Source organism: Cydia strobilella, chromosome 6 (genome assembly GCF_947568885.1).
Source record: "Cydia strobilella chromosome 6, ilCydStro3.1, whole genome shotgun sequence".
Lineage (NCBI taxonomy): Eukaryota > Metazoa > Arthropoda > Insecta > Lepidoptera > Tortricidae > Cydia > Cydia strobilella.
Genome location: NC_086046.1, coordinates 7,047,793 through 7,074,760, shown reverse-complemented (window position 1 = coordinate 7,074,760; position 26,968 = coordinate 7,047,793). Strand labels below are relative to the sequence as shown.

Here is a 26,968-nt window from a genome sequence, read left to right as displayed (position 1 = left end):
TCCAGACTACGCGACTTCGCGCCGCGATTCGCGCACAAGTGTGGAGGGGGCTATAGAAGTTTGACGTTTAAAATAACACTTGCACTGCGTGTGCTATCAAAATCGTTACGTTTTTGGAAACTAGAAGAGCCGTAAGTGCTCAGAATAATGACTAAAGCATAGAAGTCGGGCAAAAATGCTTCGCAAATATGTATACCCGTACTTTACTTCCTTACGAATTAGATAATGTGCCGAAAAGAGATGCATATATGCTTGTTATTTCTCATTTACGTACGGTGTCATAAGTTTGATAATTTGCTAGGGATGTAACTGTGTCGACTTTTTATATCGATAAATTATGCATAAGTTTATGTGCCGTGTAAAATAATAATCACGAAATTGGCAAATTGATAATAGTCTGGCTAATGAAAGTTGAACCTGAAAAAACGCGGCAATTTCAAGAAATCTGTAGCAGGCGGCTCGTTGAAATGAAATGAAATGAAATGCGTGGAATACAAGGATTGCATAACTTTTACACTTTTTATAATTTTCATATTCTAAAAATCGTTAAAAAGTATAAAAATTATGCAATCCTTGGAATCAAAGAGCCGCCTGATATGAGGATTAATGCATGTACCTAATATAGCTTTTATCTCATTTGCAGTCTACCACTCAGAACCGTCTAACTATACCTCTCGTTTTTTTATCATTAGAAAGAAGGCGAGCGATCTTAACGTGTCGTTTTATCGAAAAACACTTGGAAAATAAGTCACAACAAATATAATATACGATCATTTACATACTTTTGCTTTCATAAGTAAAATATTGTTATATTTATAAAAAAACTTGTCAATAAAAAGACACGTGGAAATGGTTTACCGTTTTTTCTAATGCTAAAAGACTAAGAATAGTTTCTAGTCATGTACAGTCAGCTGCAGAGAAAAGGCACCCCCCTGCATACAAAGTTCTGTAAATTAGTATGGACGTGGGGTACCTTTTCTCTGCAGCTGACTGTACCAAATAGGAAATAATAAAAAAAAACGTTCGTGTAATATTTTTTTATTATTTAATAATAGGGAATATTACGCGAAACTCGGCGTAGGTGGCGCCATTATCACAATCTGAGGGTCTATCGCGAAACAAGAAAATGGAACTTTCGTTATCTAACATCTCTGTCACTCTTGCGTATTCGAGCGATAAAGAGGCAGCTAGATAACGAAATTTCGGATTCGAGTTTTCCGGTAGGTCCCCTGAAAACTTGTCAAAAACCTGTTAAAAGTACAGTATGAATAAGTTACTCTACGGTGCACTAAAAAAGCTAGTGCTGCACTCTGGTGGCAGAACATTGCAGTAATATCCCCTATTCCTCGTCCTTTGGAAATCTGAAATAAAAAGTTGAGTTTTGTGAGTTTTGTGACCAACAATATTAATAAAAGGAACATTCATCAATGATCATTAATGTCTTTTTTATTAGGGTTCCGTACCCAAGAAGTAAAAACGGGACCCTATTACTAATACTTCGCTGTCCGTCTGTCTGTCACCAGGCTGTATCTCATGAACCGTGATAGCTAGACAGTTGAAATTTTCACAGATGATGTATTTCTGTTGCCGCTATAACAACAAATACTAAAAAGTACGGTCCCCTTGGTGCGCGCGTCCGACCCGCACTTGACCGGTTTTTAGTATTAAACTATAGTCTGGCAAACACAATCTGTCAGTAAGTAAGAACAAAGAAAACTATAGGTACAGTCGAAGGCAAAAATATCGATCCAGACAAATGGCTTAAAAATATGTGAACACGATTTTATTGTCTGAGCGTACACATATTTTTGAGACTTTGGGAATGTATATATATTTATGCCCTTGACTGTACTCATCAATTAAAATGAGACAGTCCTGGGCCAAACTATAAGAAAGCTGTAAATGTCGATAGGTTATTGATCTGAGGTCGATACATCACTATGCCAAAAATATAACCTTTCATACTTAGCAGAAAAGTTCGAAAATTTATGCAAAAATCTATATAGGCTTGAATGCAAGTAATAATTACATAAACAATATATCGATTTCTATGTTTAGGGTCAGGTCCTATAAATTAATTTCTTCAAAATTGAACAAAACTCACCGATTAAAGGTTATCGGTTCGTGCGTATTTTCTTTTCTTCCTGTATGCGATTTACAGCCCTCGATCACACAAGACATTATCACAAAGGGAACTTCAAACCATTACAAATAAAAACTCAACACGTTTTCCAACAATCTTTCAGGAATAGCAAAAATATAATTAAAATAAACCAAGATGACCGCTGAAACATCCCGAAATATTTCAACTAAAATAATACGACTATGTCAAGTTGTTACAGTTGACACTTACCTGTGAAATAACGAACTTATATTTTATTTGGCTGGATTATATTATAGAACCACATAGGACCATTTGACATTTCCCTCAGTACATCTTATGACAATACTGAAAAAAACGAAAGAACTTGCGGATTGTTGTCTCACTCACTCATAGAAAAAAAGTAATAACGTGTTGTGAATACGATATCTTTTACCAAGCTTTTATTTTTGCCCGGCTTCTTTGCTTTAGTCATTATTCTGAGCGTAAGTGTAAGTTCTCGAAAGAGCTGCGTCAGATTCGTGAGCTACGGTTTATCGGCGCCTGATGTTCTAGGGTGTATACCTAACCTATGTAAATATTGTGTTTTCGTTGTTTAGGTACAAAGTGCCTTTTATTCAATTGATGATGGCACTATTGGTACTGGTAATAATTAAGGAATAAAAGAAATAAATCGTTGTTTAAGTATTTCGACAACAAACCCTTTTTAAATTACTATGAATTTACTAATTACATTTTTATGTTTCCTAGTTTTTTTTTCAATCAATCGTTTATGTTAAGTTTCCAAAAACCTATTGGAAAGTGTAAAAAATAGTACATTATGCAACATTGGGCGTAAGTTAAATATTGCAAACGCGAGTATAGTTTAAATTGCGACGGCTTGCCGGAGCGATTTATAGACTCGAGTTTGCAATATTATTACGCCCCGAGTTACACACAATGTTTTTCATCACACTTGCGATACAAAAATGAAATGAATTAATTATAATACTAGAAACTTCATAACTCTCTAGGGAAAACGATTTTTCTATAGTTCCCGCTAAGCCTGCGTGCAATTCCACATTTACTGAGCGAGTGTGATTAAAAATACCTAACTATAGTTGTACTATACAATATACATACATAGTACGTATAAAGCAATATTGTTAAGAAAAAGAGTTGCTAAACACGATACGGCCAAAGATAATAAACATTATAGACTACTAAATAATCTTTTTTTGCAAACCTACATGACCGTTGACCGTCCCAAAGTCCCAAACATGTGACGATGAGACACGATTTACGAATTTGCTATCGACAACGGTCACAGTATCAAAATTGTGATGATGCATTTTCTTGTCTGTCACTGTCGCACTAATATGGAAGAGTAATAGAGAGACACACAAAGCGTTTGGTTGTCGTAGCGATAGAGTTAGCTAGGCCGGCCGAAAAGATCCCTACAAGTAGGCCACAAAGTAGGCGTATACGTATGTTTATTAACACTTTTCATATTTCATCCCTACTAAGTTTTCTGAGTTTCAGAGGATGGTGTTACCTTTTGCAAATAGAACCCTTAGCATGCCCACTGATGACACGCACACTAAATGTCACTTTACCAAAGGGTACACAGTAGAAATACCTCCTAGAGACAAATGGACCAACGACCAAATTTACGTCGAAGAGGGAAGCTATATTTGGTACAGGGATGGTTCCAAGAAAGGCAATGATGTAGGATGTGGGATCTATGGTGAGAGACCTAAGCTCAGAGCTAGCGTCAGCATGGGCCCACATGCCTCAATCTTCCAGGCAGAAGTCTTCACCATCAACAAATGTGCGGAGATTAACCTGGAGAGAAACCTAAGACACCAGCATATCTACATTAACTCAGCCAGGCTGCTCTGCTGGCACTAGAAAGTAGAACCCCATGAGTCATACTCAAAACTAGTTCAGAACTGTAAAACAAACCTAAATGCACTAGCTAACTCCAACAAAGTCATACTTAGATGGGTACCACTGGTACCAGCGACATTAACAGAAACGAAGCGGACGAACTTGCTAAAAAGGGCGCAGACACACCCCAGGTCGGCCCAGAATCGTTCTGTGGAATCACAAAACGGGATGCATATTCTCTGCTAAGCAGAAAAAACGAGAGCAATCGATTGGTGGAAGTTCGTCAAAGGACAAGAACACTCGAAAGCTCTAATCAAAGCGTTCAACAGCAAAACTGCTAACGAGCTTCTAGGGCTCAAAGACACAAAACCTGTGCGGTGACTAGAATATTGACTTGACACTATACCTATAACTAAAAGAAAACTCATAGAATGTGCCTACTTTCTGTTTCTAAAATTTATATAAATTGATATATTTCTATTATACAGTTGTAATTGTAAACATTATAGTTATCTCGTCTCGATTACGCTGCACTTTACTTTCCTTCAGACTTTATTGACCAGAATTGCCATTTATTATGTCGATGTGGTTAGCTTTCGATACTTCATTAGATTGAGCTGAGATAATCATCGGCTGAACGACTTAGCTTTCACCATTTGTCTGGAAAATTGATGTTGTGCGTTTGTTTCTGTAGTTAATATCTGTGACGAAACTTTAAACGAAGTAAATAAGCCAATTATTTGTATTGTATTAGGTTGGTAGTACACCACAAACAAGTGACTATAGTGTTGTAACATCAAACGTAAATTATCAGTGAAGTTATATTTAGGACCTACGAAAAGTGTTGAGCATGATCTAGCAAAGTTTAAAATGTAGTTAGACATTTAGTTGGTCCACGCGGTGACTGATGGAAAATCTATTTTAATGAATAAATAGATAATATAATATTGCAATTAGCTCCATGCATGTTTTTTTTTCTAATCATAAGTTACTTAAGTTACATCTTGTAACTTACCTATGTTGAACAAATAAATCTTTGAATCTTATATCGTTTGAACACCGGAAAAAATAAAAATACTTTTGTAAGCCTTCACATTATTAGAAAATATTTAAAACGTTGAAAATTTTTGAACGGTTGAAACGCTCATAATTCATAATTTTTGGCGCGAATTCGACAAAGCGTGATGACGTCACACGTTGGGTGGTCCAACTGACGTTTGCTACTAATGACATTTATGTGAACTAATCTGTCGAACGCATGACGTCACGTGACGTTTCGCGCGTTTCGCTCACTAGCTTTTCGCGGGCAAATTTTTGTACATTTTATGTATTATTTTAAGCAATTAAATGACAATTTAATAACAAAATTGCATTTGTAACATGATGTAACGGTAACAAACATGAGGCTAATTAGGTTATTTTTACTTATACTTTCAATTAAGTCATTCGTAAGTTTATTGCTGGTTTTGTGTGCTGTGTCCAGTGGCCTCAGCGATATAAAGGTCGTCCCACTCCCACCAATTAATAAATAAGCAGTTCACGCTCCAGAGGAACTAGGTGTGCGCCCAAATATGCAAGGCACTGAACTGGTCAAATGTAGGCCACATGACGTAACATATGAATAGCCAAGTAATTTTCATCGCATTCTTATTCATACAGCAGTGCGATATAGCAAAGATAAGTAACAAACATTACGCATCAGGCTATGCTCCTACGAATAGTTGAAATAAGTAATTAATTTTTGACTACGAATGTTGGTTTGTTGCGTCACTTTTGATTTTAATTGCAATAGTTTTGACCGTTCTACATATCGAAATAGGAAATACTTACTTCTGTTATACTCGTACTCATTTAAGGTAATGCTCATTTGGGGTGATCGTTAAACTTGGCATAGGTAATTATTTTTTATCCAGTTTTTATAAATTATGATGAAACGACATAGTACTTATTGTAAATATCTGAATGCAGCTGTAGTGAACATAATTATAAAGGCAAATATTTACCGGTTGTATGATTAAGAACCTTGGCATTCGTTTCCTAAAAATACTCTGTACGTTTGTATAATATAATAGAGTTCTATAAAAAGGTAAGAAAAAGCTTGAACTGCAGCTAAGAACAATTTTATTAGAAACATTTTATCTAACTAGTTAACTTGCATTACAACATATATGAAACGGTCCGAGAAGAACTAGAAACAATAAGGGTCAGCCGTAGTGCGCCCATGGAAGGCGTCAGTCGAAGTTCTTCCGTTTTTTGAGGCGTACTTTCCCTATCTGACGGGGAAGTGTCTTAAAAGAAGGCGCAGTTCAACTGCCCTAATAGTAGGGAACAATTAGAAATCCAAAAACTCTTTATCATTGTAAAGCTTCCTTTTTTTCGCAATATTAAATTGTCCTTTCTTCTCATTTTGTTGTGCACTTGGCGTTTTATTCCCATAATACGTAACTTGTAAAGTATTGGGTTTAGTTTTCTGCTTCGCCGAAATCACTTTCTTCGAAGCTTCTTCGAGTACTGGACTCAAATCTACTGAGCACTGTTCATATGGATCTCTATCGATCGAATAGGGTCTTTCAACTTGGGATTCCGAAGGATACGAGCTCTGAGCTAAGTAGTTCTTAAATTGACTTTGTTTTAATTTCTCCTCTAATTCCTCAAGCCTCTGTAAACAGTGGCAATTATTAGTGAAAGTGTCTAACAATCTCGTTTTTATGGATTCGATTCGCGTTAGTAGGCTACTTAAGTTTGTTGAGTTTACTGTAGACGTAACTGAACTAGATTAAGAAGATAATCGACATGCTTTTGGCGAACTGGTGCGAGACAGGAATAGCAGAATTATACTGACTTTGACATGACGTTACGCTACTGATTTTAATCAAGACTAGGTACTTGCAGAAGCAACATAATTGTAGCTAATTTTTAGATTTCCATCGGAATTTTAGAGAAATTCTTAGATGTGCACGCAGTCCATGTCCTAGATTCATATATTTAAAGCCAATGCGTGCGTTAAAGTAGATGATAAGGGTACGTTAACATTTAAATTGCAACCAATTATTGCTTTTAATTTCACGATTACTTCATTAATACCTAAGTAGGTACTGCTAGTACAGTCAGCATCTATAGCAGCGGATGAAACAAAGCACCACAACTACCTACTACCTCGGAATACTTCTGAGCAAATATTCACCAATTATATATGAACGTGGCTGACCACGCTAAAGTAAGTATAGCGCCTGGTAAAATTCTCATAGCAATCATTCAATTTGAGCATATTATGCACACAAATAAGCAGGCACTTAATTAATTATCTCAATTCCACCCCGCTTTTTTACTTTCTTAAGGGATGATTTTCGAGATAAAAACTATCCTATGTCCTTTTCAGGGACTCAACCTATCTCTATGCCAAATTTCATCTAAATCGATGCAGCGGTTTAAGCGTGAAGAGGGAACACACAGACAGTAAGACAGGCAGACTTTCGCATTTATAATATTAGTATGGAGTATGGATATATTATTATATATATTATATTATAGTATGGATATGGATTAGCTTTAAGTTTTAATATTATTAAAGTTGGTGTCATAGTAGACACAAAGATTTGTAGTATACTTAGTATAGTCGACTGTAGTTAGCATGCATTTTGGTATATAAGCTGATAGTAGTATATTCTTTAGCGCCTATTAAGCAAAAAAGAAAAACCGGCCAAGTGCGAGTCGGACTCGCCCACCGAGGGTTCCGTACTTTTTAGTATTTGTTGTTATAGCGGCAACCGAAATAAATCATCTGTGAAAATTTCAACTGTCTAGCTATCACGGTTCATGAGATACAGCCTGGTGACAGTGGAGCTAGCAAACTACGAAAAGTGCATGCCATCCTGCGAGACAGGCATAACCTAGTGCAGGGTCACGGGCAATTTATATATCTTGTAACATCTAGCAGTATTTAACTAGAATAAGTTTACTTAATCTTGTTTTAATCATAAGATTCACTGTATCAATAAACTATTTTTTTTTATTCTAAGAAATAGCTTTATCCCTACTTACGTAAGTAAAACTTACAAGTTTATCTCAGGCCTAATAAATGCCTTAATTTTTAGGGTTCCGTACCCTAAGGGTAAAAACGGGACCCTATTACTAAGACTCCGCTGTCCGTCTGTCTGTCACCAGGCTGCATCTCATGAACCGTGACAGCTAGACAGTTGAAATTTTCACAGGTGGTGTATTTCTGTTGTCGCTATAACAACAAATAGGTACTAAAAAGTACGGAACCCTCGGTGCGCGAGTCCGACTCGCACCTAGCCGGTTTTTTCTACAAGGTAAGGAATATGGATTAGGTAGGTAGGCTAGGTACTTACCCTGCGATACGCGTCGATGTTGGCATCAGTCCGTGCTGCTTGTCGCGACAACTGCTCCTGCAATTGTGCGACTAGGGCTGCGCTGCGCTGAATTTTCTCTTCATATTCCAATACCACTTCGTTCATCTAAAATTGTATGAGTGTATCAGGAAAAGGTATGTAGAATTTTCGAAACCTTGAATTTCGGCATACTTATGTAATTATTTTTAATATAGTTTTTAGCCACAACAGAGATTTTAGGGCGGAGAGCTTTGTCCAGCATAGGGCGGTTTTCGTTGATGTAAATGATGTAATTATGTTGATGACCTAATCGGAATACAGTTTTGCCTCCAAGCCAAATACACAAGACCAAGGCTGCGTTTCCACCAGAGATGTGCGAGGATGCGTAGCGAGGGATGTGTTTGTTAAGCAGTGGCGTAGCTAGGCGTGGGCAAAGTGGGCCGTCGCGATTTCGCACACGGCTAGATTAGTTCACGCTACTCCACTGTTGTTAAGAACCAATAGAATATTATCCACTAGAGCTACGCTAAACGAGGATTGGTAAATAATGAAGTGTGACTCTATTGGTTCTTACCAAACACATCCCTCGCTACGCATCCTTGCACGTCTCTGGTGGAAACGCAGTCTGTTTTTTTTTTTACATTTTGCCTATTTTATGCACGTACAACAAATCACCTTGTCCCTATAAGATGCTTCTTGCTCCTTGTTCTTGGCTCGTAACTCTTCAAGGGCGCACGACATTTGCGCGGCTGACGTATCGAAGTCTTGCTGGATCTGCTGAACTAAAGCACATATCTTATAATTTCTACAGCTGACACTTTGTTACTACACATAAGTAACATAAGTTGAGTAAACAGTACCTAAACTGTATACACGGTGGCTAAAAAATAGGTTTATAACCGATGAAGATGAGAGAAGGTACCTATCTAATAATTGAGTATGAATATACCTGTTTACATAGGTACTTAATTAATAGCTTGTGTACTAAAGTTATCAATACTTATACCTAACCATAAATGTCCAGTATTCAATTTATATAGACTTTCTTGTCTAAATTCAGCTGAATCTAGGTACAAACTATGATATGCACTTCCATGAGAATTTAGAAAGATACGAACTTTTTCTTTCATTAGCTATTGTTACTCCCTCGATGTGCTTCTCATGCGCGGTACGTAACTCCTGAATGCTTGCATTGTGCTTCTGAATAATGCTTTCCTTGTCCTGTGTAGAAAAAAAAAACATTTTAAACTGCGCGTCCCTCCCATTCCATCCGCAACGCAACGGGATGCGACGACAGTGTGCGAGCGAGACAACGCTGTGCCATGTGCCATATTCGCCATAGACATAGACATTTTTAAGTAATTATGTACTCTAACCAATGGATCATAGAAATCTGAATAAAGAAATTATATTATTATTATTATAGCACGCCATCATCGCACCGCCAGCCGGTTGCGGGGCCAGAGCATGCATAATAAGCATAAAGCATGCACAGTATGTGACTTTATTTATTTGCTGGCTGAGTAGGAGCAACGAATTCAATCGATCGATCAAATGCCGCAATGTATTGCAAATCGCATACGATTATCGGTGACGTTCGCAGAGGCAATTAGAATGTGAGAGTAGGAGCGGTGGGAAGGAGCGCAGTTTAAAAATGGTGTAGGTTGACTAGGTTGGTTTGACTTACTTTTTCCAGTCCTAATATGATAGCATGTTTAGACACAATATCATCATTCAATTTCTTGGTGTCCCTTTTGAGATATACAAGTTGCGAAACAGTTTCCTGAAGATTTCCTATCATTTCTCGTGAAGTCGCTAAATGGCAACGATGTGATTTTTCTGTTTCACGAGACTCTTTCAGTTGTAATTCCAGTTTCACGTTAATTTCTCGTAGAATTTTAATTTCTTCTTTTTCGTTTTTGAATTCCTTGAACGTAATAAAAAATATTGTCTTGGAATAACATTCAATAAAATGTTGTATAACTTATAATAGATTTATTTTATTCAGGGGCGTAGCTAGAGGAAATGGCGCCCGGGGCCGGCACCAAATTTGCGCCCCCCCCCCCCCCAAACATAGCCTGTAGACCCCCGAACTAACCAATTTTATATTTTTCGCCGGTTTTGGCGCCCCCTTGGACGGCGCCCGGGGCACGTGCCCCCCCAGCCCCCCCCCCCCTAGTTACGCCACTGATTTTATTACACTGAATAGTATTTTTACGAATTTGATTCTACTCTAAAGTATTAAGTATATACGGGACGCACAATTTTACATTTCGATAAACTCTGCAAAATGTTTTGTAGCCGATCATTAGATGAAATAGTCTCTTGTTTAAGATCCATCATTTATCATGCATTGATGGTATATAGAAATCAGTTTTATTTCACAACATAAATAATAATACCACTTTTTCATTCCAACCCAAGTTCAAATCACAATGTCACATACACATTTTTTGAACATAAAGTTTCAAAATATACCATTGTTTTTTTACTATTCCCGCCTTTTTGCTTTGAGGTGGTTTATTACTATTTAAGATACAATTTTTAAATGCGGAAATTTGTTGCAAGGTCTATAGAGCCCTTTAGCCTAGATATTTTTACGCTTTTACAACGTTCCGATACACGGTCAACCGATATTTTTTGAAACTTGTAGCCACAGCTTGTAGCGTCATCAAACAAGCACTGTACTTTACAAGCACATTGCTATCTTGTTATGATAAAAATGCATAATTATTTAGAATTGATTTGGACAATTGGATATAATTACAATGTAATAATATATGTAACAATTTTGTGAGATTTTATTAGTAAGCACAAACAAACAAGACATTACATAATACAAAGGAAATTATACAATATTATAAAAACTTAAATAACATAATAATTATAAACTAATAATATATATCAAACTAAAACTACCATTAAAATAAACTAACTAAAACTAAAAAACCTAACTTAAAAATACTAAAAACTTACAACTAAACCGGGACCCTTGGGCAGGGTTCCCAACACGCAGGCAGCATTCCCGCGCTGTATTGCAATGGCAATCCTTTGTGCGAGAAAGCTGCCCGCGCGAGGGTCGCCCGTTGCCTCCCTCAGGCGTTTACTGAGCTCCTTGTGGAGCCCGAGTGCAATGTAATTGATTTATATACTTTACTCTCTGAAATGGAATTTAAGCTTCTGACGTATGAATAGCAAAAAAAGCTGACAGCTGACAGTTGTCATTCGACTCATTCGTGAATTTCGATTTCCTTGAATTTCTTCTGTGAGATTAGGTTAGAATCCTCGCGGTTTTATTCCCTTGCATTTTGATTTATTAATGTCATAGTTACTATTTGCATTTTCGAGTGTTAAAGGCAGTGTCTTTAAACCGAAAATTGTCTTTGCTAACAAGTTCATGAACTCTTAAAAAAATTGTCACAATGGCTGCAGCGTACGGAATACATTTGGGCAACAGTTCAGCATGTTTAGCATCCTACACAAATGGTGCACCTTCAGTGATCGCTAACGATGCCGGTGATCGTGTGACTCCTGCCGTAATCGCCCTCAATGGTTCAGAATGGGAGATCGGCTTGCCCGCCAAGTCCGGACAGGCTGCTACTAAAGCTATCATTAAACATAATAAAAGATTAATGAACTGTGACTTTAGTGATGAAGATTTGACCTACGTGGAGTCTTTCTCGTCATGCCGCATTCAGAATGACGAAAACCTAGTGTATGAGTTTGAAACAAGTGAGACAAAGCTGTATTCAAACCCTGACAACATTGCTACCAAGGTTTATGATAAACTATTTACTATTGCTAGTCATTCTATGCGAGATGACGGTGATCTGAAGTTGGTACTTGCTGCACCATTGCATTGGTCAAATGCAAGCAGACAGCGCATTGTAAAATGTGCAGAGTTGGCTGGATTTGATGTGCTTCAAGTAATCTGCGAACCAGCAGCCGCAATCATGGCTTATAACCTAGAAGATACTGTTGAAGATACCAATGTTCTTGTGTACAGGCTAGGTGGATCATCTTGTGACGCTTCTATTGTCAATATTAGTGGAGGCTTCATTAGTGTTGAGAAAAACATATTCCGATCTGATTTGGGTGGCCAGTGTTTGACCAAAGATTTGGCCAACTATATTGCACAGGAATTTAAACAGAAGTGGAAGCTAGATCCACAAGAAAGTAGGCGAGCAATGGCGAAATTACTCAACCATGCTGACAACTGTAAGAACATTTTGTCAACTCTTAACTCCGCTCATGTTCACATTGAGTCTTTATTAGATGGTGTTGATTGGAACCAGAATGTGTCTAGAGCCAGGTTTGAGAATGCCATTTCATCTAAAATCCCTTCATACATGGAGCCAGCGCAGAAAATAATTGAAGAATTCAGTGGAAAAATTAGCAAAATTGTTCTTTGTGGTGGAAGTATGAAAATACCGAAGTTGCAATCGGCAATCGCTAACTTGTTGCCAGAAGCTGAGCTACTGTCCGGTATCAACCCTGATGAAGTGATTGCTATTGGCTGTGCTCGACAAGCAGGACTCTTACTAGACCTACCAGAGATCACACTCAATGAACCTAACACTGAAGTTGAGTTTCTAGGCAAGGATGTCTACCTAAAATACCTGGATCAAACTGTAAAGATTTTCAAAGAAGGTTCTCCACCATTTGCCCAGAATGTTTGCAATGTTGATGTGGGCAAAGATGTGAAGACAATTGATTTCACTCTGCACGAAAATCCTGATGAGGAACAATTTGCTACAGAAACCTTTGATATTGAGAAGCTATGTAAACCATTTACCTTAAAAGCTACATTACAACACTCAAAAATTGTTTTACAAGTTGAATGAGTTGGAAATGACGAGTTTTTAACTTTTTTGTAACATACCTTATAATAAACATTTATTTGAAAAAAAAAATGCTTTTTTATTCATTTAATTTTAATGTGTGGTACAAAGTGATTTTAAGATACAAGTGCGGAAAAGAGAAAATTCGAAACGAGTGGTGATAAATTAAAACACGCGGTCGTGTTTTAATTTCAACATGAGGAACAATTTGCTACAGAAACCTTTGATATTGAGAAGCTATGTAAACCATTTACCTTAAAAGCTACATTACAACACTCAAAAATTGTTTTACAAGTTGAATGAGTTGGAAATGACGAGTTTTTAACTTTTTTGTAACATATTTTAATAACAAAACTTCCGTGAGACAGACATATTAAATATATTAATAACGGGTCACTCACGTGTTTTAAGTCGAAAACGCTCGACATGTTTCACTCCGTACCGAGGAGCGTCATCAGGAGCTTGCGTCGACGGTGACGGACTGGCGCAGACTGCGGGCCGCAGCCCTCCGCGCCCGATGACTCGACAATAATGCCGTAAACGAGGGTAGTTTCTCGCCCCCCCTGCTGCCACCGGCGCCCGCGCCGTCATCGGGCGCGGAGGGCTGCGGCCCGCAGTCTGCGCCGGTCCGTCACCGTCGACGCAAGCTCCTGATGACGCTCCTCGGTACGGAGTGAAACATGTCGAGCGTTTTCGACTTAAAACACGTGAGTGACCCGTTATTAATATATTTTTTGTAACATACCTTATAATAAACATTTATTTGAAAAAAAAAAAACGCTTTTTTATTCATTTAATTATAATGTGTGGTACAAAGTTATTTTAAGATACAAGTGCGGAAAAGAGAAGATTCGAAACGAGTGGCGATAAATTAAAACACCGACCGCAGGGAGTGTTTTAAATCGACACGAGTTGCGAATTACCTTTTCGCACGTGTATCGTACAACGTTTTACAGTATATATGGCCCTTTAAACTTTCGACATATGGACGAAAAGTGCTCTTTACGCACTAGTGCGAGAAAGTAGCACCTTATGTACTGTAATGTACTATTTCGAATTGCTGGTATTTTATTATCAATATTATCATAAAAGCATCGTCGGAGCGATGCGACGCACCCATATGTGAGAGCGAGAATGAAATATGTAGCGGTTTAGTAGTCTGTTACGGCTTTAATAGTATTTTCCCCTCACTAGCTCGGAAAGTTGTCGGTTATCCTTCAATACAAGCGGGGAAAAACGCGTTTTATCCACTAGTGGGGAAAGTAATTTGACCTTGGATGGAGCGTGTTTAAGTAGCTTGACAGATAACAAAAGGTAAAACGCTCATGATAATGGTTCGTTCGATATTAATTATCATTAAATAAATGGTTTGAGAATCTAACAAAAAATACCAAATTTAGCTTTATTTAATGATTTTAAGTCATAAACCTTAAAATTCCATAAATAACGTTTGTTTTTTAATAATTATGTTAAATATAATTCTGAACGCACAAGTTAAGTCGATGCAATTTCAAAACGCATCATTAACATTTCATACGTCAGAAATGGCAACATTGTCAAAAATTTTTTACTTAAAAACTTCTCACGTAAAAGACTAAAAGTACAGAATTTCCAGTTTTTTTGTTATAATATTGTAAAAAAAATGAGTGAGTCCAGTTGATGAAGATGATCTAACGCCTGTGGATGTTGCACTTTCCTCGCTATAGTGAGGGGAAAAGTTTTGTGTTACACACGGGTGCAATAGTACATTACTACAGAGGCCGGGAAGTAAGGGGTTGCCGGCCGAATGCATATATACGGCCGAACGTAGTGAGGCCGGATAGTTATGAGGCCGACAACCCCTTTTCACGCCGATGTATGTATAGTGCTTTTCTCAAACATGCAATGAAATAAATAAAGAAATCTCCACGAAATCAAAGTTTTAATTCTAAAGAAACTAAAAATAAACTAGGCACAAAATATAACTACCACCTGTACCTATCTTTATCACACGTGTCGTATATTTTACACATGTAGTTAATCAATTTATTACACAAATGTTCAAAGGTATATTTATGTATCTTTGATTTTTCGCCTTGCATCCTTCTGACTGTAGTTTTAGCCACATAACTAAGATTACATCGTTTTTTATGTTGATATTATGCTTCACATACATAGTTGCCGTGTATTCATTTAATATTTTCGTCGGAACTCATATTAAATAACACAATAAACAACGCACAATAAATCCAATAAAATAGAATTACAGATACACAATGAAAAATGTTCAACTTTACCTCCAAAACGATTAAAAAAACACCAACGCGTGTTTGAGGAGACATTTTTACCGCTTATATTTAAATGAAATATAGTTTGTCAAAGGACTGTCTCATTTCAAACATAGACAGATAATTATACTATCTTTGTCTTACACTGGTACCAACACCCAAAAGAAAAGGATGAGTATAGTTTTTTTGTTCTTACGAGTATTTACTGACAAACTGGTTTTACCAACTATATTTTAAATCTGTATTTGTAGGTAAATTTGCAATTCAATATTATTGGAATTTGTTAATAATGTTTTATTTATATATTTTTTGTAAATTCGATACAAATAAAACTGCAAAATATATTAATTATCGTTTATTGTTTTTTTTAAGGGGTATTGGCAGAATGTCATTCCGAACCATAAGCAAATATTGGTTATAGTTTTTTTTTGGCTGAATGCCATGATGCTGTGTCACAAATATATGTGAAATGGAAATTAAAAAAGAGCCACTTCCCGGCCTAGGCCTGCAACTTTATATGAAATTTCATTACGGGCCCCTCGTCTAGCCGCGCCGGAGTCGTGATACTTCCCAGCCTAATATAAAGAAAGTAATATCAATATTACATAGCATGTTTGAGAAAATGTATTTTACTTCTCGTGTGTTAAAACACTCGCTACGCTCAGGATTCTATTTTAGAACCACTCGCTTCGCTCGTGGTTCAACTATAGAATCCTTTCGCTTGCTCGTGTTTCAATTCCACACTCGCGGGTAAAATACAACTTTGCACCCTTGTATAACAAATAACTATTACAGTACACCTTGTGCTATAATAAACACATTACGTAACTATTATAGTTTGTCAAAGGACTGTCTCATTTCAAACATAGACAGAGAGATGAGAGAGACTCATACTATCTTTCTTACACTAGTACTTAGTAGTTTTTTCATATTATACTACTCTTTGAACTATACGTCGAAAATTTAAAGGGCCATTCAAATGTACTGTAAAACGTTGTACGATACACGTGCGAATAGAATAGGTAATTCCCAACTCGTTTCGATTTAAAACACTCGCAATCAACTCGCAATGCACACACAACTCACACAAGTGCTGGAGTAGAAAAAGAGTATTTATTATGGCGTAACACACCATCGCACCGCACCAAGGTCATTGTGCGACGCACCCATAAGTAAGAACGAGATAGAGATATATACTTATGGATACGTCGCACAATGACCTTTGTGCGGTGCGACGGTGTGTGATAACCTTAATAATTAAAAAGTGCCCTTCACACTCGTACGCGAATCGCGGCGCGAAGCCGCGAACGCGAGTGTGGAAGGATTTAATAGTAGTGTAACACTCCATTTACGCTACGCTATTCGGGACCTTTAAAAAAACTTGGTCTAAACACGAGGACAATAGTAAAAAAATGACAATATTGTCGAGAAGTGACACTGAGACACACTTTTGTCAAAATAATTTAAATCCAACAAAATGTCAGCTTTATTTTCTTTATAAATTTAAATACTTACACAAACAATGGGATACAAAATTACAGCATTATAATATCAGTTTAATATTATTCCACAGAAGTATTTATAGAACGAAGTCTAGCGTAATTTTTAAAAATGGGTTTTAAGTTATACGTACTCACTGTAGCCGTGTTGATTATTTTTCACGATGCAGAATCTGAATCCATTTCAGATGATATACTTAATCATTTGGGCTCTAAAACCCCATACAGGTTTAAATACCTTAAAGATTACTCCAAGATCAAGTTTCCCGGTAAGTACTAAGAATTTCTGACAGCATTTTGGTAAATTAAGAAACTTTTATTTTTATTTATTTCCTACTTAAAATATCCGTGTTTATCCGTGTTGTGTCCGTATTTTTAGGATGTGAAAGTACTAAAATGTGGATGATTATACGGCATGGATCCAGGTTGCCAAGTGACGAAGAAATAACAGGAATGAACACTACTTTAAAGGAGTTCTCTCAACAGATTTTATCAGGACACAAAGTTGGAAGAGGTTAGTATGTAATTTACAAGCTTTTTAGGGTTCCGTATCCAAAGGGTAAAAATGGGACTCTATTACTAAGACTCCACTGTCTGTCTGTCTGTCACCAGGCTGTATCTCATGACCATGATAGCTAGACAGTTTCAAATTTTCACAGATGATGTATTTCTGTTGCCGCTGTAACAACAAATACAAAAAGTATGGAACCCTCGGTGGGCGAGTCCGACTCACACTTGTCCGGTTTTTTTTTATATAGTTTTAACTGTATTATTGTCCGATTGTCAGCAAATGTTACTTCCTGGTTTCCAATAAGCTGAAATGTTTCATACTGAAATAGACAAAGGGTGTATTTAATGTGCTAAGTATATAAGGAAGAAATATTTTAGTTCACTGTTTTCTTTAATGTGTTAAACACGAATATTGATTCAGCTTTGGTACTTTCCTATATACCAAGATTATAGAAGTAAATAGTAGATTTCCGCTGGCTACAAATCCAGTAACACATCACATTGTTCAGTATGCCATACTCATTAACGTTGATTTCTGGTAAAAGGTACCACTTTAATGGTTTAATGGTAGTGACCATTCATACTTTATGTAAGAGATGTCCATGCCCACAGGATGTTTTGCTGTTACAATAAAACCGAAGACCTTAGTCTATGATATTGTGTGCAGTTACTTTTAATTTACCATAGATGATTAATTGGTTATGGCTTATTCACTTATACTTGTTCAGTGATAAAAAAATATATGTAAAAGGTCTTTCTCTATCAAAGAGTGTCAGGCCCTTGAGAGTAAAGGATGACTCACGCTAGAATGGTCTGGGTCTGGGCCGATGCGTCTGACACTTAATTCTCTATAGAAAGAAAGCATCACACTATCACCAATCACCCATCAAAGAAAATGAGGTGTCAGAAGCCTTGGCCTGGACCCGGAATGTTCTAGTGCTCATCCTTAATAATTCATACCTTGCCAAATGTGTGATTTGATATTATACAGGTCAATTAACCAAGGAGCAGTTATCAAAATTTGCAAATTGGTCAAGCAGTGTAGATATAACCAAGGAAAAACACCTGGTAGATGAAGGCAGGGATGAAATGACCCAGTTAGCTAAGAGGATGCATAAAAGATTTCCCAGTATAATTAAAAGTAGATACAACAGTGATATTTTTGAGGTAAGATCGACTTTTTAAATTATTTATCACATTTTGAGTAATACTTTAACCATGTTTTCAGTTTTGTATATGATACCAGTCACAAAATGATTATTAAACTTTTTTTTCTGTACTTTTGTGTCATTGATTCTCTCTCTCGTTGTTATTTGGTGAATAAGGCGTAAGCCGCGTAAAGGGCCCCTTGTCTAAACTTTGGCCTAGAGAGATGTACCAATTATTAAACTGCAGTATATGCCCACTGGTTATTTCAAACTGGCAAGTATTTAAATAGATAAATTTGGCTGTGGATTGAGACATAAAATTTAAAAGTCAATGAGAGTTTGGCTTTATACTTTTATTTTATTTCCTTTTTTATGCAAGTCATTTATAGTAATATTTTTTACCTTGATTTAATTGCTTTGACGTGGTTTTCAGTTTCTTGCCACTCCTACAGAAAGAGCAGAGGAAAGTGCCAAGAGTTTTGCGATTGGACTGTTTGACAAGAATGCACCAAAAGTCGTTATAAGAAAGACAAGCAAAGGAGACCCTGTGTTACGAGTATGAAGCTGTCACTATTGGAAATGTCTTGTGTGCCCTTTTCTTCCAATCCAAGCATGATTATTTCATAATTGATTATGTATAAAGGTTCTAAAGTGATAAAAAATCTTAAGAGGCCGGTGTCAATTTTAGTAGCAAAAATGTAAAATTGATAGATTTAGTGGGTAAAATTGTACACCTTTTGTTACCTAGTTGAAATACCAAGTACTGGTTTCTATTAGCACGTCTTCTTATCTTACCTTTTATCAGATCAATTTTTTGAAAACAGACTCGCTAAATTAGTAATGTTTGCTTTTCTGATGGACGGTTAGGTAAACGCGCGTAAAGTAACTGATTTTGTCGCTCTTATTTGTAAATTTCGTAAAGTTTGGACGGCTAAACATGGTAATTTTGTATTACACATATCTTGTACTTGACGTTTATCAGACTACATTTTTATTATTATGACTTTGAAGTAGTGTAAATGAAAGTTCGACGAAATCAATTTTCTCCAGAAATTACTTCAAAACAAGTGTCAATTTCTCTGAAAATCGACTTAATTTCAACGTAATTTTGATACTTAAACAATCTACAACATTTGCTGAAACTATTCTTATACATCAATTTGTGTAATTTACCACCATAAATTTTTGATGAATTTTTAAAAACTGCCCCTTCTTTTCATATATTACCGGTGACGCACGCTCGCGACCTCATTATTAAAAGGCAAGATGAGAAGACGTGCTAATAGAAACCAATACTTGTTATTTAGATATTACGTTACGTTCATGATAACTATATATCTTTATGATTACTGGATACAGGCCATATCAGTTGCCATAACTGTCTGCCTGCTTATTAAATAATAATAATAAATCTATCAATTTTAATTTTTTGCTCCAAAATCGACTACGGCCTCTTAAGTGTTCCAATGCCAACATCTAACGGTGTTACTGTATCCTCAATACCGAAAATTACTAAATTATAGACCTGTATACACTGTCTAATGTACCCTTTTGAGTGAGGTTTATATGGCTAGACTACCTAGGTACAGTCAGCATCAATACTAGCAGATGAAACGATGCTCCATAAGTATCACCCTGGAATACTTTTCCAAATAGGGATAATTATTACAGTTTGTGTTCAAAAGTATCTGTCTTAGTCTAATTGTTTTATACAAATATCCATATCTCTTTTTGTTTAACAAAAACAAAAAGATACACAGATACTTTTGATGCTGAGTGTAATAACTTTATAGTACCTAATCTAGCTTAATTACAATTTCCTTAACTCAATTATGGTGCCATGAAAATTAAACCAGAAATTATTTTCAGACTAGGAATGACAGGTTAATTAGGTGTATGTATGTATAGTCAGATGCAGAGAGAGGTGACCCCCCCCCCCCTGCATAGACTCATTGTATGCAGGGGGGGGTCAAGTCTCTCTCTCTCTACATAATATTGGAACACCTAATTTTGTCTTTCTCGATATGTATGTATAGTCAGATGCAGAGAGAGGTGACCCCCCCTCCCCCTGCATAGACTCTCATTGTATGCAGGGGGGGTCAAGTCTCTCTCTACATAATATTGGAACACCTAATTTTGTCGTTCTCGATATTTTGGGTTATTTAAACAACCTGCATGCAAAGGTGCACGGGTTGCATGAGTGGTGTTTGTACCCCAACTAATCACTATCCCTCTTAAGTAAAATAATAGTTAAATTATTTAAGACGATCATCTTTTGTGATTAAAATTTGTAATTATAGTCTGGCAAACTAAATTTAGTACTAGCATAAGACAAAGACATTATGATTCTCTCTGTCGATGTTTGAAATGAGACAGTCCTTGGCCAAACTACAATTACACTTTATTACTTTTTTTATAAATTTGTTTGTTCGTCTTAGATAATTTTAACCAAAAACACGCTGACTATTTTACGATTACTATTTTATTTAAGTCGGATTGCGAAACAGCTTTCCTATACTTAGTTGCAATTTTCCAGTTTTACAAACACTGTGACAATTGGCAAAAGCAAGTTAAAAAAAACCCAAATACATACGCAGAGCAAAAGAAATTGGGAAATAGCCTGCTAATGGACCAAACATTGGAAAAAATTACACAAAAATTGGGTCTCGATAACACTATTGATTTAGGTTTGTAGTTCGCTTGCTATGCTATTTGCGACATGTTGGACCCTATTCCTTTAGCTTTTGGGTTTATATTTGAATATACTAATGTTATATTTTGGTTATCGTGTAATTATCTTGTTAGCTGCAGCAGATTTGATGTACAAGGCGTGTGCGTTCGAGACTGCGTGGTGGAAAGATTATGTCGCGCCTTGGTGCTTTGCGTTCGATAAGGATACTATAAAGGTGAGTTGAGTTGTTCCCCTCATATTGAAGGCGAGACGAGAGATAAGTTTTGTTGCTATTGCTTACTCTTTAGGGCCACTTGCACCATCCCATTAACCTGGGGTTAACCCGTTACGCAGTGACAAGTTGTACTAGTATGGTAACTCTAGGTTAAACCGGTTAACCCCGGGTTAGTGAAAGGTGCAAGTGGCCCTTAGTGTCTTAAGTACAAGATCCAAGAAACACTTGTCTTACAAGTAACCTTTGCGTTTTTTTTTCCATAGGACATTATTACACATATTGACTAAGTCCCACAGTAAGATCAATAACACACATCATACTCAAAAATACGCCCCATAGCCGCCCCTATGTCAGCGAATTAACGTCTAACGTCTTAAAAATCGATGAACACCGGTAGCATGCACGAAAAAGGTGTCACGTTTGTGGACAGATCTCCATGGTAACGTTGTGGACAGATCTCCATGGTAACGTTGTGGACAGATCTCCATGGTAACGTTACGGTCTTTTCATCAATGTTTTCGTATGACGTTATCACACAAAATTATCGTCCGTAAACCGACTTTACAGACCTTTTTTTTTTGAGTAAGATATATTGTACCCATATTTTTACAATTGAGTGTACATAGAAGAAACCTAAGGCATATATTCCTGAAAAGCCACATTGCTGCTGTCATCAGTCTCGTAAAATAGGCTTGGCAAATGTCAATGATTTTTATAGATGGCGCCACATAGATTTTACCTGTCTCTAGTTATGTTCTACGAGATTTCGCTTGAATTCCATAAAAAAAAACAAGAATTTGACACTATTCGTAGGATTGCCAGGTAAATCCTATGCTGGCGCCATCTGTAAACTACTTTGACCGGCCAACCCCATCCAAAATTATTGAAACAACTGTGTTTTGCAGGTACTGGAGTATTACCATGATCTGAAACATTATTTAATGGATGGTTACGGAAACGAACTTACTAGTCGGACAGCCTGCGAGTCTGTGAAAAATATGTTTGAACATTTAACGTAAGTTTTTTTTTAATAGTACATAACTACAGAGGCCGTGAAGTAAGGGGTTGCCGGCCGAACGTAGTTAAGCCGGATAGTTATGAGGCCGGCAACCCTTTTTCACGCCGAGGTATGTATGTACAATACAAACATAAAGACGTGGAGGGTATAATCTGCGCCATGCCCATTTCCCTACATTAGCTCTATCCATCTGATCCAGGAGATAAGCCTGTGCCAGGCATTGGCCTCCCAGTATATAAATATGTGGGTAGGTATGTATGTAGGTGTAGTGGGCATTTTCATTTTAACTTTACTTTAAAGCGCGACATTCGTGTTTCAGTAACGTCTAACCGACACATTCCTGACAAAATGTATGAGATTTGACATTAACCGTCAGTTTTGTGACGATTGCTAATCGGCCGTTAATGGTACCTACACAGTTAAGTGAAAATGCCCAGATACATGTGTATGCATTAGCTAATGCTGATTCTATGTGATTTATTTACGCAGTGAGTGTGATACTTAAACTTTACCCATGTTATTTTTGCTGCCGCTCCGATTCGATCCGAGTACGTACAAGCCATTAAAAAAAAGTGTGGGACGCTGAACAATGTTCATGCTGCTTCTTTCGATCCTGGCGACCCTTTGGCCTGACAAACGGTTTCTGACGGCGACTACGGCCAACAACATCAACAACGGCCAACAACGGTAGAAGCATAAGCATAAAGGTGTTTACACGATGTCCTTGCACTCCTTGCTCCCTGCCCTGCCCCGAACGACAAAGTGTAAAAGTCGTTATTCAATCTAGAGAAGTGGCGAGAGCTTCATAGATGAAAATTCCTGTTTTTTTTTATAGTATAATATTTAAAACTTTCGGGTTTTAAACACATATTAAATCATAAATCACATTTACAATCGGGTCTATCGCGAATTTATATTGTTACCTTTATTTATCGACGTTCCGACACAGGTTTCACTGGTCGTGGTCGCGGCTAACTGACGTCCCAGCAAAATGTCAAAACAGAGATTTGCGTGATTACCCGACGAAAAGTGTATGAAAAAGTTTAGCTCCCACCCACTACACATAAACCCGATTATAGTATTTTGTCACTTCATAGTCTGCGCAGAGATAGCTTAGAAGGACTCTAACGAGGATTTTTTTGTTTCTAGATCGAAAACCGGACCAAACGCTTCATTCCTGTTCGCCCATTCCGGGACATTGCTAAAGCTCCTAACGCATATGGGTTTATATAAGCCGGAGTCGCCGTTGACCGGAGACTCTATCCCAGAGGACAGTGTTTGGAGACTGTCGGAAATTGACTGCTTCGCTTCTAACTTAGCATTTGTTTTGTTTGAGTAAGTATACAGAGTGAAATTTTAATCACCAGCCATACTCAGCGTAGTGCCTTCATAGGTCATACTGAACAACTTTTATTGTGGGACCAATGGCGAAATCGCGATTTTTTTTGACTTTTCCATAGAAATCAGCGGCATCACATCAGTAGGAATGTATGAAACAGCCAAATTTTTTTTCGCGATATCGGTACTGGTTCTATAATAAAAATTTCACACTGGATGTTTAGTAGTCAAAAAAACAAGGTCATTTCTTTCTGCACAGATCGGATATTGTGACAACAACGAAATTGTAACATTTAATGTTCACTTGCTGTTACTGTATCACAGTCATAACTACTGTATCACAGTGTAACTAATAGGGTTGGAGGGTTTGCCACCTGGTAGACTGAATCGAAAACCATGTAAACTTGACATCAATGACATTTTAAGCGTGCCTCAAGCGTGCTCCTTTACGTGTTAGATGGCCTTCCCCTTGTGGATTAAATCAGAAACACAAAATAGACACATTTCGCGCCATAATCCATTCGGTTTACTAATGTATTGCCAAAAATCGTTTCCCAAAGTTTTTTTTTATACTACGTCGGTGGCAAACAAGCATACGGCCCGCCTGATGTTAAGCAGTCTCCGTATAGCCTATGTACGCCTGCAACTCCAGAGGAGTTACATGCGCGTTGCCAACCCTAACACTCCTCTCCCTCGTTGAGCTCTGGCAACCTTACTCACCGGCAGAGATGGGCATTAATCGATTAATCTTTTAGTTAATTAATCAATCGATTAAAAATATCAATCGTCATTTTTTAATCGCGATTAATTTAGTTGCGATTAAATTAGTTGTGAGAATGTTCGACTAACAACTAAATTAGTTTTAGTTTCAATCGACTACATTTCACGATTAAATCTATAAAAAACCACGTAGTCGCCCGTTTTTGCATTTTTTATCTTGCAATATGTAACTACAAGTACGAATGTATGTAACATACGGAGGTACTCGTATGTTGTAACTATGTTAGTTTGGGTAGAATTTTGCGACTTATTTTGAAGCAGATATCTTCATCCGATTGAGCTAAAATTATGTATACACGTTTAATTTGAAATGCTTGAATGACAATGCAAATAATGCCATAATATTATTATAACGATATATTGGTAATAACGACAAATAGCGAAAAACTGCATTGTTTACAAATCGCAAACAATAAAGTAGATTGGTGCATTATTAATACTTTGAATTATACGATACTGAGTAAATCTTAGACATAGAAACTATCAATATTTTGCTGTCTCTGACAATAGTAAAACTCTTTTTAGTGTCACGCGGTGACAAAACAATGGGATAATCCTACTTACCTGGAACTGGAAGTTGTTTGTTGCATTTTGGTGCAAGTGCACGCATCTTCTAAAAATAACACGTTCTATTGAATGACACATCTGCATGTTGTTTATTATCTACGCGATCTATTTTGTTTTCAACGTGTGGTCATTAAACTTACTTACTTTAGTAGCAAAATAATAGTGAGAACAGATCTCACTCCTTAGAAACGGTCAAAATATCGTAAGTAATACATGACTATTTTATTTTTAAACATCCGTTAAGATGTCCTAATCAGTCTGTCAACATAGCCATACCGAGGTATTCTATTCAATTTGCTTCTAACATTAGTCGCGAGAAAATAGTCTAACTAATTAGTCGATTACAAAATTTAGTTATCCGAAATCAATCGGCAACTAATTTAGTTGCAACTAAATTAGTTGCACTCTATACAAATAAGATTGATCAATCGTCGTTTTCAATCGTCAGTCGCAATTAATTCTTGTAATCTTAATCGTTAATCGTTAGTCGATTACATTTTGCCCATCTCTGCTCACCGGCAGGAACACAACACTATGAGTAGGGTCTAGTGTTATTTGGCTGCGGTTTTCTGTAAGGTGGAGGTACTTTCCCAGTTGGGCTCTGCTCTATATCTGGAATGACATCCGCTGTCCTGTGCCCTACCACACAAAGAGAGATGTCATTCGCAGTGCCCATACCTCTCTTTTGGACATAGTTTAAGGACAGACCCGGGTCCGGAAGTAGTTTATGGACATACCCGGGTCCGTTCGTTTCCCAAAGTATTACTCCCCAAACTATTTTACGCAAATTATCATTTGGCAAAATTTCCTTTCGCAAATTTTCATAATCCAACCTAACCTAACCCAACCTAGTACGTCATTTTCATTTCGCAATATGGGGTTGGGAAATGAAATGGTTGCGAAGTAAAAAAACTTGCTAAAATTTCATTTGGGAAATGAAACTGATGCCATAAGTTTGTTGGGAAGTGAAATTTGGCGAAAAATATTTTGGCTAAAGGGCGGTATCCCAATCCATTCACATCCCAATAGAAACGTTAACTCGAAAACGAGGGTCATGAATGAGTGACCAACTACGCCAAAAGTAGGCGAAATAAAAAACTTTACCGTGGGTTTACAGGCAGTGGGCGTAACAATTTTATCATTTTTGTAAAGTAGCACTGATATCTCATACATTGTTTTGTAATTGTTTATAACATACTAAGTGTTGTTTCATATTTATTTCCACAGATGCAAAGACGGCGATCATATCCTGACACTTCACCAAGAGCGAGTGGTCAAACTGCCCGCGTGTAATAAGGAGCTGTGCCCCCTCGATCATTTGAAGCAGGTCTTCCACGATACCATACATAACTGCGATCATGCGACCATTTGCAAATACAATAGTAGTAACGACGAGTTATGAACAAATTATAAAGGCGGTGACAAATGACACGTACGTCACCGAAAGGAAGCAGTGACTTTCGCTGATTATTTATTTATTGAAATTTTTATTAAAAAATGCAAATTTCTACCAGGTGCGTAGTTTATTTTATTTACCAAATTTATTTTAATTACCAAATTTAAAAATAATTTCATCCTTCCAAACGCGCCCCTAATATAGGCTATATCCGTAAGCTTATGAAGCATATGTAATGTTATAAAATTCTTGATGTAATGAAAAATCTTGATGACTTCTTTCTAAATATTTCATTTTTAGGGTTCTTTACCCAAAGGGTTAAAACTGGACCCTATTACTAAGACTCCACTGTCCGTCTGTCTGTCACCAGGCTGTA

The 26,968-nt window shown here is 37.0% G+C and overlaps 3 protein-coding genes across 3 annotated transcripts; 2 read left to right on the top strand and 1 right to left on the bottom strand.

Annotated features, from left to right (window-relative positions):
• Window positions 1–6,240: 6,240 nt before the first annotated feature.
• Window positions 6,241–10,740, bottom strand: LOC134742543 (lamin-A-like). Its single transcript, XM_063675761.1, has 6 exons — window positions 10,585–10,740; window positions 10,010–10,249; window positions 9,441–9,543; window positions 8,998–9,104; window positions 8,323–8,448; window positions 6,241–6,629 (listed from the first exon to the last, which is right to left on the bottom strand). Exons 1-6 carry the CDS (start codon window positions 10,663–10,665, stop codon window positions 6,303–6,305), a joined length of 984 nt encoding a protein of 327 aa, XP_063531831.1. The 5' UTR covers window positions 10,666–10,740; the 3' UTR covers window positions 6,241–6,302.
• Window positions 10,741–11,551: 811 nt separating this feature from the next.
• Window positions 11,552–13,218, top strand: LOC134742046 (heat shock 70 kDa protein 14). The gene has a single exon (XM_063674973.1). It carries the CDS (start codon window positions 11,745–11,747, stop codon window positions 13,164–13,166), a length of 1,422 nt encoding a protein of 473 aa, XP_063531043.1. The 5' UTR covers window positions 11,552–11,744; the 3' UTR covers window positions 13,167–13,218.
• Window positions 13,219–16,927: 3,709 nt separating this feature from the next.
• Window positions 16,928–26,659, top strand: LOC134742045 (multiple inositol polyphosphate phosphatase 1-like). Its single transcript, XM_063674972.1, has 9 exons — window positions 16,928–17,198; window positions 17,309–17,443; window positions 18,431–18,606; window positions 19,021–19,143; window positions 21,124–21,274; window positions 21,393–21,493; window positions 22,399–22,508; window positions 23,661–23,846; window positions 26,424–26,659. The coding sequence occupies exons 1-9, from the start codon at window positions 17,042–17,044 to the stop codon at window positions 26,596–26,598; spliced, it is 1,314 nt and encodes a 437-aa protein (XP_063531042.1). The 5' UTR covers window positions 16,928–17,041; the 3' UTR covers window positions 26,599–26,659.
• The last annotated feature ends 309 nt before the right edge of the window (window positions 26,660–26,968 follow it).